Source organism: Cyrtonyx montezumae, unplaced genomic scaffold (genome assembly GCF_038088225.1).
Source record: "Cyrtonyx montezumae isolate F1298 unplaced genomic scaffold, pur_monq_1.0 scaffold_2, whole genome shotgun sequence".
In the NCBI taxonomy this organism is placed as follows: domain Eukaryota; kingdom Metazoa; phylum Chordata; class Aves; order Galliformes; family Odontophoridae; genus Cyrtonyx; species Cyrtonyx montezumae.
This window is the reverse complement of record NW_027071936.1, coordinates 1,679,754-1,695,914: the sequence shown is the minus strand read 5'-3', so window position 1 is coordinate 1,695,914 and position 16,161 is coordinate 1,679,754. Positions and strand designations below refer to the sequence as shown.

At 38.0% G+C, this 16,161-nt stretch overlaps 1 protein-coding gene across 4 annotated transcripts in view; it reads left to right on the top strand.

The window, feature by feature from the left end:
* The window catches only part of KLHL2 (kelch like family member 2), a 45,390-nt gene that overhangs the window by 20,266 nt on the left and 8,963 nt on the right, over positions 1-16,161 (top strand). For all 4 annotated transcript variants that reach the window (XM_065736215.1, XM_065736212.1, XM_065736213.1 and 1 more), the window contains 3 exons: positions 7,080-7,242; positions 13,956-14,065; positions 15,336-15,452. In XM_065736215.1, the coding sequence (XP_065592287.1) occupies positions 7,080-7,242; positions 13,956-14,065; positions 15,336-15,452 (390 nt within the window). The remainder of the gene's footprint in view (positions 1-7,079; positions 7,243-13,955; positions 14,066-15,335; positions 15,453-16,161) is intronic.

Below are 16,161 nucleotides of genomic sequence, written 5' to 3'. Positions count from 1 at the left end.
TTGTATTGGTTGGAGTTGCCGTGGAAATGAAGAGGAGGCACTACTTCAAGATCGATCGATGTGCTTATGCTGAAAGGTGATGCATTCTTGAGAGTGCATAGTAAGAAGAGTGCACAAAAGCACCCCTGTGTATGCCTCGACATGTGATTGTGATTTAAGGGAATCTGTTGCTGGAAAATGTGTATGAGGAGCTGCTTAGGATGGAAAATGTGTGTGGTGTGCTTTTCTAGCTGTACTGGATAGCTTGGAAATATGTACCTGTAACCTGTGGATCTTGGGTTAGCATTGAATGGACAGTGTTCCACAACAGATCTCCTTACCCAGTAAGGTTTACATCCTGAATTAGATGAGAGCATGGCAGATCCATTTCTGGGTCAAGTTCACCTATTTTACTTTCCTTTCTCCTAGGTTTCATTTTTTTTTCTTCATTGGTAAGGGAGGGATGGGGAATGCTGGCAGTGCTGTGAAGCTTCAGCCCAGTCAGTACTGAATTTAACCATGCACCAGTTGAAGGGAGGAGGGCTTAGCAGATTCTTATTGAGGTGGCTGCTTAACTTGCTTCCTGTACAGCTGAGCCTGAGTGAATTCCCTGACTGGTTCCAGTAGAGGTAGACAGGAGTAATTTTAAGGGCAAAATGTTATTATTTGTTCCTGTTTATCTTTCATTCTGCCCCTCATCTTAAGGGAAGCCTGTGTGCTAGACCCAACCATGAGCTGTCATCACCACCACTGCCTGTTTTTCTGTATTCTTACAAACCCAGAAAGGCAGATTCTTGTCCTTTATCATCCCATACGTTGTTTTACCATTGTAGCATTTAACCACTGCCATTTTTACTCAAGTTTGAATGTAACCAGAAGTACCAGTTCTAAAATAGTCTACAAATTGAGATGTATTTTTGTGCTTCAAGAACAGCAATTCCTTCTGTTGCAAGGAAATTCTCCTTGCTGTGGCTGATTTCCTGCAGCTTGTGGGATCTCACACACCTTTCTCTGACGGATGTTCCTGGATCACCTGAGTAGACGGTTGTTTTGGTCCAATATATAGTTATCCCCATATTTCCAGCATTAACATGATGCAGGGTTTGTCTCAGAACAGATTGAAAGTGCTCAGCTTCTACAACAGAAGGATGTTAGCATTCTAAAAATGCCTTAAAAAGTAGGGTGGGAAGAACATGCAAACGGAAGAGCATGCAGAAAAAAATAAGTATATACGTTTTTTTTTTCCAAGCAGTGGACTTGTGAGTGATGCCTTGCTTTTTCCTTCTTGAGACAGAGTTTATCCATTTGGAGCATATGTTGAGCTGCAGAAGTGTAAAGTTTCAGGTTAGCCTGGAAAATATTTTTAACTGTATTATGGGTAGATAGGATTGGGATTCTGTTGTGACAGGAGTTATGACGAGATGCAAGTTTGGTGTGCCCCAGAAGAAGGGGTGGGGGTGGATGGGAGTAGTGTTCAGGTCTGACATCAGAGGCTTTCTGATTCTGAAACCTGATGCCTTCATTTTGCCTCTTTAGTGTGTGGTTGCCCTTTAACTAGACATTAGAAAGAACTTGTGTATGAAAGCTGCCCTCTCAGCTTGTGCAACTGTCCTGCATCTGTGATCTGTAAAATTATCCTGTTCCTAGGCTGTGTTAGATCCTCCTCTGTCAAGTTCTTTCATCTCAGCTACGACTTGTGCCATAGGCACCCGTGTATCTATTCCTGTATATGATAATGAAGCCACCTGATAAGAAACTTGAAAGATAACCCCTGCCAACTTGAATTATAGAGAGCGTTTGCCTGTTTTTGGTGTTCTATGCAAACGACAGCTTGAGTGCCCATTCACCTCCCTGTGGTGTGGAACTCAAGGTGCTTGTTATGAGTAAATGAAGCCACTTACAGAAGACAGTGTACTTCAGCAGCACATAGTTGAGAGGACTACAGTAAAAGAGGAAAGGAGGAGGCTGGAGTCAAGGCTTCCTTGAGAAAGTCTGGGATATTTGCTGTGCTTTGTTTTTTATTTTCATCTGATTTTATTTTTTCAAATGGGAGACGAGAGGCCCCATTTGCTTTGAGAATTCAAAGCATTAATTGAATCTTGTACGACATCCAGATGAAAATGAATTTTTGTAATGCAACACCCCCTTTTCTTTGAGGAGGTATTCTCCTGTGACGCTTCCAGGAGAATATAAATACAATCTGCTGTGAGGCATTAAATGATGAGTAAAAGATGTCAATAAAATACAGTAACGTTATCTATAACGTACTGTTATAGCTCATAGTAAGCAAATACTTGGAGTCTACTGAGGGGCCACTTATTGCATGTTAATTGCTGTCTTGGTTTTTGTTCTGGAGATAAACACCATGTGTACAAAATACTTCCACGTGCTATTTCTGTTGTTCTTAGTTCCCTAGCTTTCTATTGATAGAAAAATTGGTGGTGAGGATACGTCTTCTAAAGCAGAGAATGAGATGTCAGAGGTGGTGGAGGCTTACAATCTGCTGTCTTTGTTACTTTGCTCTTTTCAGCATAGGCATTATGGCTTGGAAATGCTGTTTCAATTCCTTCCTTTTGAGGTTGCCAGCAAATAGGCACTCCATATTAGGAGAAAAAACCTTGTTTGTTACAAGTCAGTAAGTAATGTAAAGTGAACATGTCTATAATTCAGGATTATCTTTTAAATGTTATAGTGACTTCTCTTTATAACCAAGCTCAATGTATTGGTCAGTGGGGTCTGATTCTGAAGGTGTGAGATGTTGTGGTTACATCCTTTAGATTAAACATGTTACCTAAAAACATCAGCAGATGCCATCAGACTTTGTGGGTCAGCCTTTGCAGAAAGAGGTTAGGCTACACAGGCTGCTTATGTTATATAGAGTAAGTTATGCTATCCTGCCTACTTATTTTTTCAGCTTTTAAAATCGTTCAGCAGGAAGCCTTTTTGTTTTATTTGACTGGCTAGCACTTCAGCTCTCACAGTTAGACAACAAATGGTGTCGTTTCTGAATGACAAAGAATCAGGTGCAGCTGGCTTTGTTCAGACTGTACTCAGTCTCAGTTTAAGTTTACCTGTCCCTAAGGAAATATGTAGATGCTTTTATGCATCTATATGATCTTTTAAGCTCTGAATTACAGTATGATGAGTGGTTGCTCATTTTAGATGACTTACCATGCATATCCTTTAATTCAGTGACCAAACTTAAATCATACATCATGCATTGAATCTAAACTTGTAGTTGTGTTTTTTTTACTGGAAGAATAATCTGAAAATCTAACTAAAAGTGTTTTAGGTTCAAGAATAATTTTGCTGTTCTATTTTGAGAAACTTGAACAGAAGCTGAGGATGTGAAAGCCCACTGCTGGTTAACAAAAATAACCATTGGAGTTTGGTAAGCCAAAACTGGGCTGTTTCATGGTGGTTAAGGTACTGTTCTGCCAGAGATGTATGAAAATCCTTGTGTTCAACAAGAAAGCATGATGCTCTGTTGTAGGACAGACAGGCACTATTAATTAGAGTGCATTATTTCATTCAAGTGAGCCTTTTGTTACTGTATTTGCTTTGTGAATGTTTTCCATGCTTTGTAGCCCGTACAAAGCTTCTTCTCTAATCCATCCCAAAACTTTTGCATCTGTCTGCCTCAAAACAACAAAAGCAAGCAGACACAAACACCCAAAACACAAGGAAACAATGAAACAGAAACCTCTTCCCAGAATCTCATAACAAGTAATTAGGATTTCATTCCGACTCATCAAAGTGATATCTCTTCTGAAGCCAGTTTTGGTGCAAATCCATTCCTTCCTATAAGTTTCAGGGGATTTTAACTATCATGGCACCCTAGAGGTCATGATGCTAGCTAAAAAGCAAGTATTACTTTTATTACCCATTACTTTTACCTTATTAACTTTTTAATCTCTGAAAACACTATGGAGATTCCAACTAGCAGTGCTTTTATAGATTAGTCATTGAAAGCATTGCATTCTTGTGGTCGCTTACCTGTTCTCAGCTGCAAGTGCTCTGCCAACATGTAGCTCATACTAAGGGAATAAAAAGGAGCATGACTTTATCTTTTTTTAGCACTTTGATTCCTTCCTATGAAGGAAGGTGTCATACGATTCTGTCACACTGCCATCTGCACCTGTATTTTTAATTTCATGGGGCTGTTGTAATGCCACACAGTGGCCTTACAGAATCAAGGACTGTGAAGATAACTAAAAGCTGCACTTTATGTGTAGTGTCATGTTCTAATCAGGTAGCTCATGCACGTTTTTAAATCCAGTACAGCATCTTATTTTAGCGTGTAGTTCACATTGGAACAGTATGCATAACTTGCACATCTTGTCCTTGGAAAAAATGCTAGCAAAGTGGTATTTCTCAACATTGAAACTTCTGTGGTTCTTTTTCCTTTAGATGCAAGCGTTAAAATGCTGGTATCTGTTAGTGGTTTTATATGCATACTCACAAACAGCATAATCTTAGTACATCACAGTTACTTCATTAGATTTAAGGCTGAACTGGCACGGTTCTGATTTTAGCACAGATATGTTTAGATGGGAATTAAAAAAACCAAATATTTGAATGGTCTTAGACCACTCCGTTCATTTCTTACTTCCTAGTGCCCTGGCAATATAAACAGCAAGTTAAGGGCTACTTTGAAATAATTATTTATACTTTAGGAATAGAGGCTACATATTGCTTTATTTCCTCACCATTTGTTTAATGACTTCGTTAACATAGCTGCTGCTCTCTGAAACTGCTTTAATGTTGGGAGTATCTGCAGTGAGCAAGGATGTATATAACCTGATGTCTTGGGTTGTGTGTCTCACTGTATAGTGTTTGGTTTCCTCACACATCTGCTTTCCTAGGTTAGCCTTATGTTACTGATACACTATTTTTCCCTTGCCTGTCATTTAAAAGTAGTGTCATTTTTTCTATTTTGGACAGCACACTATTCATTTCTCCTGGTGTAACGTGCACTAATTTTTCGCTGGCTTATTCATGCACAAGGTTGTATTTGGAGTAATTCTTTGATGCTATGTGATCTCACTCTCAGAACCTTCTTTACAAATGTATAATTGGTGGTTTGTATCAATCTACGTTTAGGCAAGAGTGGATTAAATTTGAAGAAGCTCCAGAAAAGCTAAGAATAGTGGGATTACAAATACTGACTTAAGCATTTTCATACCGTAGGTTGATACTAGATTCTTCAGACAAGATGTCATACAAAGATGAAAAAGGTTAAGAGCTAAGAATGCTCTGCTGCACAACAGTGAGCTGGAAAAAGAAGCTGTAGGCAACAGCAGTACATCAGCCCTTTTCATACTGCTGGCCTGTGTCTAAAGAGGCTGCAAGAGAGAGGGCAGCAGCCTCAAAAGCAGGTTGATGACTTAGGTCAGTTATTTGAAAGGCTTAAATCTACTCCAGCAAAATCAGGAACTGAAGTTTAGGGCTGTAAGTGGATCCTTTCTGACTACATGAGCGACCCCACGATGACTGCTTGCTGTTCTTGTTGCCTCTGTGGTGCTGGAAAGGTGGTTGGCTTTGAGGAGTCTGTCTGTAGAAAGGAGAATGAGGAGGAGATAACCAGGAAATAACCCTTACAAGTCTCTGAAGACTAAATAATGTGCTCTATCAAATCTAGCAGTAATGCCAAAGTTCATCACAGTTACTTTGACACAAAGAAGGAAATCTATAATTTCTCAGTTGCCTTCTGAAACAATCTGTTCAGGTTTTCCTACTGTACAAACAGCAACTACCATCACGAGGGTATTTTTTCCATTGAATATATATTTGGAAATCATTTTTTTCTCCTTTTTTATTTCTTGCACTGTGAAACAGTACCCATATTAAACTGTTTTTGACTGTTAGAGGAAAGGTAGGGTACCCCCTACTGGCTGCTTCTGGAAGTCGATTTGAGCTGCAACTACCTCTTCAGGTATGAACTTAAACCAAACAGCAATTTTAATGGGTTTCTAACAGGTTGAAGAGGAGCATAGTTGTTTGGTGTTTTTTTTCCCCCGAGTTATTTTGTCCCTGGTTTCAACAGAATGTGTCTGCCTGTGATTAAACTATCTTAAGTGTGGGTGTTTGTAGCTCCCAGGCTGAGCTCTGTAGGTACCAATGGGAATAGCTAAACCTTTTCATAGTTCTTGCTGCCTAGTAACTCAAGTGCAATTTATACCTTCAGTGGGATAAATATGATGCCTGTCTTTTCACTTTGTGGAGTATGCAAATGTGTAGTTAGATTTTAAATGAGTGATTGCTTGCTAACAAGGATGTATTAAAATCTTTATTTTTACAAACCCAGTTAACCAGCATTAAAGGCCTCACTGAGCGAAGACAGGTCTTTTAGTTCTTGTCACATTTATTTGCTGTTTACATGGGTGAGCAAGCTTTTCAGTCTGCACGTGCAAATCTGAAATTCTTTTCTGCAGAATATTCTCAATTGTTTTTTATAGACCTGGTGGTCATTCCACATGCTGTTCTGCTAAGTCCTCTTAGATCAGAAATTATTTGCTCAACTGTACCAGTAACCCACTTAAAAAATTATCTAGGGCTGTCTGAATTACAGGTGTGAAATGTTTGTTTCATTGAAGTAACTTGTGTAAATAAATACCTATATTAGATTTCTTGTCCTGAGTTTTGGTATAAAATGTTATGATCACATTTTATCCTAGAATTCATTATCAAATGAATTATCTACTGTTATAACCAGTCATACTGTAGTTCTAGTGAAGAAGTATGTATCACTAGAATTATTATATTCACATTTTCATTAATACATATACAATATGAATGAAGAGCTGGAGGTGAGGTGCAATTATGGAGTGTTGGTAACTTATGAATAAATACTGGTAAGGCTTGATGTGTGATGTGAGTATTATCATCTATGGAATCATTTCTCAGCAGTGGAGGTGTTTCTCATGACTTCACATTTTAAATGATGCTGGCTTTCGACTTCTTTAGTCTAGTAGTTTTTAATTCTTGCTTTATTTATTTTACTAGTGGATGGACTTGTGTTTTCTTTATTACTATTGATAGCTCTCTTGTGTGAGGTCAGAAACTGAACTGGTATATTAACTACCTATTACTTCTTACAGGTGCTGCTTCCAGCAGCTGGTCTCTTGCAACTGCAGGATGTGAAAAGGACTTGCTGTGAATTTTTGGAATCCCAGCTTCATCCTGTCAACTGCTTGGGAATCCGTGCTTTTGCTGACATGCACGCGTGCACGGATCTCTTGAACAAGGCCAACACATACGCAGGCAAGTTACTGTTAGTATAAAATATAGCTTGGTATCTGCATGGGGACGTGCACGTGAGTTTTATATCTAACCACTCACACTTGCCCAAAGGACTCTGAGTTTTATCCGGGGTATTTCAGAGAGATGTTTTCTGAAGAAGAGTACTTGCCTGTCAGAAACTTTTCTGGCTCTAACATCATTATGAGTACAAAGGGGCAGTGTTTTCATGGCCTGTCTGGTCCATGTGACTTCTCATCTGGAAAGGATCTAGCTCACTGCTTAACAGTTTTGCAACATTACGAGGAGGAGGAAAGAAGACAAAAAGAATTAAAACTCTGATTTTAAAAGAGCAGCTGCCAAGAAATGAAGTCTTATCTACCCTTTTCAAGGCAGCTGGAAAAACGTGAAGATGAATGAACACGAGACAGTGTGGGGAAGCTATCTTAGCCCCCATCCTGTGCTGGCTAAGGAGCAAGGCTAGAATCATGCTAAATGAGTATTGTTTTGTAATTTGTCTTTTGAAAATCTTCATCTAGCCCAAGACTTCAAATTGTCTCCTGTGAAGGGTATGCATAGTGTCATTATTTTGTCTTGACTCAAAGTGGATAGAGGTGCATCTTCTAATTAAGCATGTAGTTCAAACAACAAAATATCTTAGTACTCCAGTTTACATTTGCCTTTACAGAACACTTGTCTTTTTTTCCTCATTCTTTGCTGAAAAATGTTTATAGGCTTCTTTATTGATAGAAATACACTGTCATCATAGACTGTTTTTTGTATCTGCAAGAGGACTTGCTTATCTAGTCTTGATACTTTTGACATCAGGTTCTCATTTTGCTTGCTGCTGTGAAATAAAAAGCAGTTCTGGTTCTTTGGCAAACTAGCAGCAGCCCTATCGCAGGGACAAGGGAGAATCATTATTCCCTTTCTGTTTATGCCAATGGGGCCTCAGGCAGAAAATGCTGAACTGAATTTTAAGACAGACAGAAATGGACTGAAGGAAATCCTATGAAGTCTAACTGGAACACAGTAAGGAAACAGACTGACCTATGCCAATGGCTGTGATAGGGTTAATTAGGTCAAGAAACTTAAAGTCTAGGAAGATGAAAAGAAATACAGATCTTCCCACTAGATCTAATGCTTTAATTTGCTCAAATAGCAGTTATCTTACTATCTTTTTTTCTACCTTGATTGCCTTGAGGGACTTATTGCTTGGGTAAAGACTGAAGGAATTTACTGTTGAATGCATGTGTTTCACAGCAAACAGGAAAAATGTCATTTATACAGCTTAGATGAAGTAACCAGCAAATTAGTCTCTCAATTGCAGCTATGGTAGTGAACATTCAAAGGAAAGGGCTAACTTATTTTAGAATATACTACTAATTCAGTAATTATGGGTTGTCAGAAGCTGAGTGATTCCCAGGTATACTTCTTTGCATGCTGTCTGTCCTGTAATTCTTTTCTGTCCTTTCTGTGTCTCTTGGATGTTTCATTTGGGTTACCATAGGCTCAGTGAAATTGAACTGCTTTTCACCTAGGTATCTTTCTCTTCCTTCTGTCTTCTTCCACCACTATTGATTTCAGCATTCTCCTAGTTGTTGAGCTTCATGAACTTGAACACTCCTGCCTTTTCCTTGAGCTACCCTCTTATTTATTCCTCTTGTTTTTTCCTCCACACAGAATTTGTTCTATGTTGAACTTCCCTTCTGTTGCTATATATGTTTCTCCTGCTTCAACTTTTTTCTCTCTGTCAACTAGAGGAGCATACTTCACTAATTTTGCAGTATTCTGAAACCCTTTCCTTCCCCCCTCCTTTTTTTTTTCAGCCAGATTAAATTCCAGCCTTTCATCCTTGGCTTTTCCAATTCAGCACATTCTCCTGTACTTTTATCTTTCATTTTGTGTCTCCACTGTTTCTGAAGGATTTATCCAGAAATTACTTTTCTCATATATGTTTCCATTTTTGTTCTCAGAGGCCTTCTGAACCATACCACAAGCTGTCAGCTCTGCTGGTGCTGTAGCTCCATTGGACCTGTCATAATTTTAAGACAACACACACTCTGTTCTTAACCTTAAGATAAATCAGCAGCGTGTAGTGGGGATGTGAGCTTCTTCGCTGCCTGGCACTCTCTGCCTTGTCTTTATTAATCCCTTGTGCTCTGCTAAGCATAGTTTCAGAGCAGTACAAAAAAAAAAAACACTTTGCAAATGCTGCAAGAAAAGACATGTTTTTTGTTGCTTTCTATAGCTCTTAAAAATACATCATGGCAAATAACAGGATTAACCATTAGTACAGGGTTAAAACTGAGAGATCTTCCTGAAATAGCACACTAACTGCTTGTTTCTGATGTCTGGGTCCAAATGGTAGGCTTCTTATTGCTGGGAGTCATTTTATATGTCATAAAAAGAGATCTTAGATGTCTGTTTTCAGCTGCTTCACTTTCAAGTATATCTGTTTTCAATATAGAATATTTTTTCCCCTCGATTTCAGTAATTATAATTTCTCTAAAAGTATTTCAGGAAGCAACAAATGCAGCAAACTCATATGGCTTTATGAATATGGCAGTTTAAATAGCTAATCCTTTTAGGGACCGCACTCCCATATAACCCTTGCTTCATTTTTCATTTCATTTCTAATTTTCCAACTTCTGTTCTGACTGTGCCTCAATAACTTCTAAGCAACTTCACTTTTTAACTGTCTCTGTTCAATTTAGTATTTACAGTTGATATTTATGGAAACCAATTTATTGAAATACTGAATCTAAGACATTGAGACTACAAGCACAATACTTGTTCAGTGTGTTTGAGGGCACGGGTTTGTGTACAGGTAGTAATCTTCCCTCTAACATTTTGTTTAGATGTCCTTTGCTGTGGAAAAAGAGAAACTGCAAGCAGAGTATAGACAATAGAGAGGGATAAATAAGCTATCTGCTATTTGTTGATCCCATTTGGGTCTTGCCACTCTTGATGAGAGCATTTAGGCACTTCTTGGAATGGGCTGATCATTAGTATTGCTGGATTTTTGTCTTCTGACTCCCTGGTTTTCTTCTGTACTGTTTTATATCTGCTCAGGTCAGTGTTTTTCCTCTTGAATTTTCAAGCATTTAACTGCCATCCTGGCCATTGTAGCATCTTTTCTGCCTGTTCTTGGGTGGCTCTGTGGAATTCTCTAAGGCACTTTCTCACAATTTTTCTTAAAAACTTGAGCCAAATATATGTGGTTCTGTCTCTTCAGAATCAGAGATAACTGAACTTCTGGGAGCAGGCATTTTGGGATTACAGAAGAGGACTATTTGATTGCAAGTACAGCAAAAAAAATACTGTTCTGCTAGAGTAACGAAAAGGCATTTCAATGTTTAATTTCCTCTACTTTTTGCTGTATTTGCTATTGGTATAGTGGTTGAGGCACCATCCCTAGCGCTGTTCAAGAAGCGTTTAGATGAGGTGCCTGAGGGGTTTGATTTAGTAGTTCAGTGGGTAGGGATGGTGATAGGAGGATGGTTGGACTAGATGATCTCGTAGGTCCTTTCCAACCTAATGTATCTATGAATCCATCTATGATTGTACTTAACTTTAGGATGCTGCGTGCTGTATTCTGGTGCTATGCCCAAAACTTTGAGCCTTGACTAGATCTGGAAGCATGTATGTCTTCTGCAAACTATTCTGGTGTACATTTGTACTTGTGAGATTTAAAGGACATATTTAGCAGAATCTTTCTTACAATTCTATTCTGAGTAGCAACGTCTGTTGCTATGCTTCTGTTTCCTTGGCTGCTATGAGTTTCATGGTGTTCTAAAAAGCAGTTATTTAAGAGTAAAATTAACAAGTAAGGCAGTTTGAACAAGTAAGGCAGTGTTTAGCTTTTGCCAGTTAAACTGGAGAAGCTTGTCTGTGTTCCTCTTGGCCAGTGCCTTGTGTTATGCCATTAGTAAAGACCTTTTCTCCCAAGTCAGAAGTGTTATGTTGTGAAGTAATAGTTTGAAAATAAAATAAACCCCAAACAAACTGATTATTCCTAGACATACTTGAGGAATTATCATTCTTCTTGTAAGTGAATGTAAGGCTCAGATATTTCCAAGGTCTATGCTCTGCATTTCTTTAAAATAAATAAAGCAAAATAAATGTTATCAGTTCAGGAAGAAGCCATGTTTCTGGGAGGTTCCAGCTGGTTTCTGTAGCATTAGCTCATCGGAGAGAGGCAAGTACTCAATTTAGTCTATTAAAAAAAAATCTCTTTTCTGGAGAATAAATAGTTGGCACAAATATTTTGCAGGCATAGAAATGCTTGCAAATGCAATCTGAGCGATTTGATGGTCATCTTTTGTTTCACAAACGAATAGATGCTAGATTACTGTCATGAAAAGATCTAAGAAATAGGATTTTCTTTTTTTTCCAACTGCAACCTAGGGCACTGATAAGCTCCAGCCACGTTTTTCATATGTGTTAATGCAGGTGTAGGAAGATCCTTTGGGAGAAGGCTGTGGAACATGTGCAGTGTATGAGAAGTTTCTTTGGAAGTACATATTTAAGCACTCAATGATACTTAACACAGAAATGTTGCTGAATGATTGAAGCCTGTTGCTGACGGAATAGAAGTATAGATAGTTTTCAGTGTGTAGAGGCTTTCACATTTAGAGCATCCTCTTTGTCTTTTCAGTATGTTCTTGAAGCTGAATTCCCAACCTACTGATACAGGGCAGACAAGGGCAGATCTTCAGCTATCCAGCTAGAAACTGAGACTCTGCCAGCTGTGGAAATGTGAAGATCTGGTTTTCATGTGCAATTGGATCAGATATGTTAGAAGCTTTCAAAAAAACAGGGGAGTCATTTCTAAGGCAGGTTTTAAGTTCTGATGATAAAGGATTATAATTCTACTTGCTCAGAAAGCAGGAATTTGGGACCTAAGACTCTGTAGCTCCTAAAGACAGCTTATTTTCAGGCTGCCTGATTCTCAAGCTAGCAAGACCTGCCTGGACACTCTACCTGTACAAACTGGCTGCTTTGGGAAGGGGGTTGGAGTTCATCATCTCTAGGTGTCCCTTCCAATCCTTACAGTTGTGTGATTCTGTGAATTTCCTAAACATTTTTACGTAATAGGAGAAAACAAGCCTCCTGTCTTCAATGCTTGAACAAGTGTTTTTGAGTTTCCTTTTTCTTTTTCATTTCTTATTTGGAGTAATCCCTTTCGTTGTAATTTCAACTGGCTTCTGCAGAACAGTTGTCTGTCAGTCTCTTAAGATGGCCTCCTTGACAACAAGAAGTGCAGTTCTTAAGAGGCAAGTGATTTCACTTTACCTTCCCACTTATTTTTTTTCTCCCTGATAAAATTTAAATAGCACTGTACCCTCCTACTTCTTGGCCATATGCATTATCTTCTGCTTTAAACAAAGAGGTGGCATCCTGTAAAATAGCCTCTTTTTTTTTCTTAAATACTTCTTTTTTCTTTTTTCCCCTATCATTTCTATCATTATCATCTTGGCATGAGGACAGAAGGTAGCTTCACCTTTGCAGTATTACTTCAAAAATTCTCAGCCTTCCCTCTTTTGGTTATGGACTGGATCTCTTCTTTTTTCTCACAACATGTCGTAAATCTAAATCATCTTTAGAAAAAAGCTTCTGTATATGAAATTGAGTGTTTCTAGATTATGAAGTATGTCTTGTTGGATGTGATACCTTTGGATTGGCTTTCTCAAAGAAAGATGAACAAGCTTTCTGAGACTTAGGCATTTTGTTTTCTTTTTCTGCCTGTTTTTTAACTCTGCTTCAGTCAAATACACTGTTTTGTGGCAGTGTCACTTCAAATATGGAGTTTGGTGCTAAGCTAATTTATGCAAGTTAGGGTTTTCAGTTTCTGTGTGCAGTGTGCTATTAGTAAAATGAATCAGGTATTTAATTCAGTAGGTGTCCCTCTCAAAATTCTTCTTAGGCTTAAGAAAGTGCATATTTGTAGTCTGGAAAGCGAACAGATGGACATAAAGATGGGTAAGGAGCAGAAAGGTAATGGTAGTGTATTACTAAACTGGTATTACTAAGCATTTGTCTGCAGCAGTTTATATGGCTTGTTTTTACGTAGCAGGGTGCTGAACTAGAATTACCATGCTGCACTAGGTTTATATATTAACATACTGCACATTATATTTTATATAACGTTCTCTAATCTTCAGTTCAAAATGTTGTGCACTGCAAAATTACACAGCTTCTACATCTTGTAAAGACTGTGCTATGTAGTATTTTTATGAACTGAAAGAAGCTCTAAGAGATGCAGCAGGATGCAAAGCTGTTGCACAGCTGTTTAATCTACATTCCTCTGTGTACCCACTGGTTAGTTGCAATGAATCAGCTGTTGTTCATGTTGATCTGCTGGCTTAAAACATGTTTGTCAACAACATACAGGGCATGTTCTTCTGGGATCTCTTTTGCTCTGTGTGCACTTCCAAACGTAAAGCTAGCAAAATGAGGGTTACATTATTGTGAAGGACAAGTATAGAGTTGAACCACTGAAAACATTGAATTGATATGGTTGCTACTTTTAGTAGAGTTTATTTTATCAGTTATTTTAAAGAGTCTTGAATTAGAAATAGCTTAACCTATATAAAAAGTTAAGCTGCAGCTTCCAGGTATGAGAAAATAGTAGATGGATTGGATTGTATTCATTCTTTTTCCTCTACTACTCTAGTACTTGGTTTGGTGCAACTTCACACTGTATGTTAACATCTTTTTTTTTCTCCAAACAGAACAGCACTTTTCTGATGTTGTACTTAGTGAAGAATACCTCAACCTTGGTGTAGAACAGGTGTGCAGTCTGATATCCAGTGACAAACTTACAATTGCCTCAGAGGAGAAGGTAAGTCTGCCTGTACTGCACTGATCTTACTGTCTTTTCGTGCAAGAAGGTAAGCCTGTTCTTCCTGCTTCTGCAGACCATCTGGATGAATTTGTTGTTTCCTTAATTAAGCACAAGCTGCTAGTTTAAAGGAGTTTTCCCTTGTGTTGTCAGTTTGAAGGTGAAAATTGATATCCATGCGTGAAAATCCTAGAGTTGTATTAAATCATGTAATCCTTTGTTCCTTGAAAAAAACAAAGGCAGTTAAATGGAAATTCCTTCTCATCTTCAGCAGAACAAAGGGAATATGTGCTGTGAGTCACGTGTATGGGTTTAACCAACTCAGTAATCTGAAGCACAAGTAAATGCCATCTATTAAGTTTGACATAAGCAATTGCAAAGAAGATATTAAAAATGGGTGCTTGATATATATGAAGCTGCTGAGACTAAGTGAGCAGCAAGCATGCATTTTAAAGGAGATGGTTCAGTAGCTTGATGCAACCAGACTTGAATCTGAACAAGTTTTGGTTCTGCTTTAGCTTGATCTTACCCAGCCAAACCTTGTGAAACTGATCTTCAGTGAGTCCAGTGGATATCCTTGAAAATCATTTTTTGTGTGTGTGTAGAGGTATTTGTGTTGAGCCTTTGCATCTAGTCGTGATCAGTTAAAAATGTTTTCCTTTTTCCAGTGCATGTGCAGTGGTACTGACATCTCTGCTCAAACTTAAGCTGCAATTCAAAGCATGTTTCAGTACTGATTTGATGGCTCTGTTGCATTTCGTGTTAAAACTTTCTTTTCTTAATGGACTAACTCTGAATCTAAGAATCATTGCTTAAAGTGCAGTTAGCAAACTCAATTTGCAGTTCCCATAATACTCTGAAGTCCAGATATTGCTGATCCATGCAATGCTAATAAGGTTTCATTGCTCAAGCATCTGCAAACTGTTGTGAAATACAGGAGAAACTGGAATTGGTGTTGCTTCTCCTGGCAAGACTGGTTGATAAGTCACTTGAGTGATGATGTAACACGTCACGTCTCTAAGACAAGTATGAGCATTGTGGTATCTCTGCTGTATTGTGGGTTTATACAGTAATAATGAAATCACTGTGTGCATTTTGTTTACGTAGTACAACTACTCTCCATTGGATTAATTTAGAAGTAGTTGAAGCTGTAACTGCTGCAGTGTTTTCTTACAATGGAAAAGTAAAAGCTATTTTTGGAGAATGACTGATACTTTTGTACTCGTGGATTTGTAAGTCAAGGGACTCACATTTGTTTGTTTTCTGGAAGGTATTTGAAGCAGTGATAGCATGGGTAAACCATGACAAAGATGTAAGGCAGGAGCTAATGGCACGCCTGATGGAACATGTCCGGCTGCCTTTGCTTTCCCGAGAGTATTTAGTTCAGGTAAGCAAACAAAGAATATTAATTCTTGGGCATGTAAACACTTTTTTTTTTTAATACCAGGTGGATAATTTTAAGTTTTAATGGAATTAATGTATTACTGATGGTAAAAATAAACAAAAGTTAAGACCACGACTGCATGTGCACGTGTGTGCAGGCACTTGGTCAAATGTGAGGTTGCCATGTAAAGGATGCCACATGGAATTAATTTATTTGTCTGGCATACTAGTAATCCAAGTCATGTAATTTTATGAGGTCAGGATAGCTTTCATTTGCATTGTGTTCTTTGATACAATGCTTCCTTAGAGGATTTTAAGTATCTGTTAAATTGGTTAGGGCTTAACGACAGAAAATGTTTTTTTTACCTGGTTCATGCATAATATACATATTTGTTAATTTATTATAGATAGATATTATATATGTATGTAATATTATATACGTATATTATATTAATTTTGAGATCATGTTGACTACTTTGGTATCAGGTCAACTATTAAAGATGGAAAATTTCACCATTAATATTGATTAATAGGTATGGTAGTAGGTTGGTAGGTAGTTAACTTTAGAAATTCTGTCTTTATGATATGAATTTTTTTGACTTTGTTGTTGGCTGCTTTAAATCCTTTTTCCCCTCTAGTCTACATTTTAAGAGTTCCACACAGTTTGCCTTTGAAAAGCTATGAAATGTCTGATTGTGAGCCCCACTTGCTTA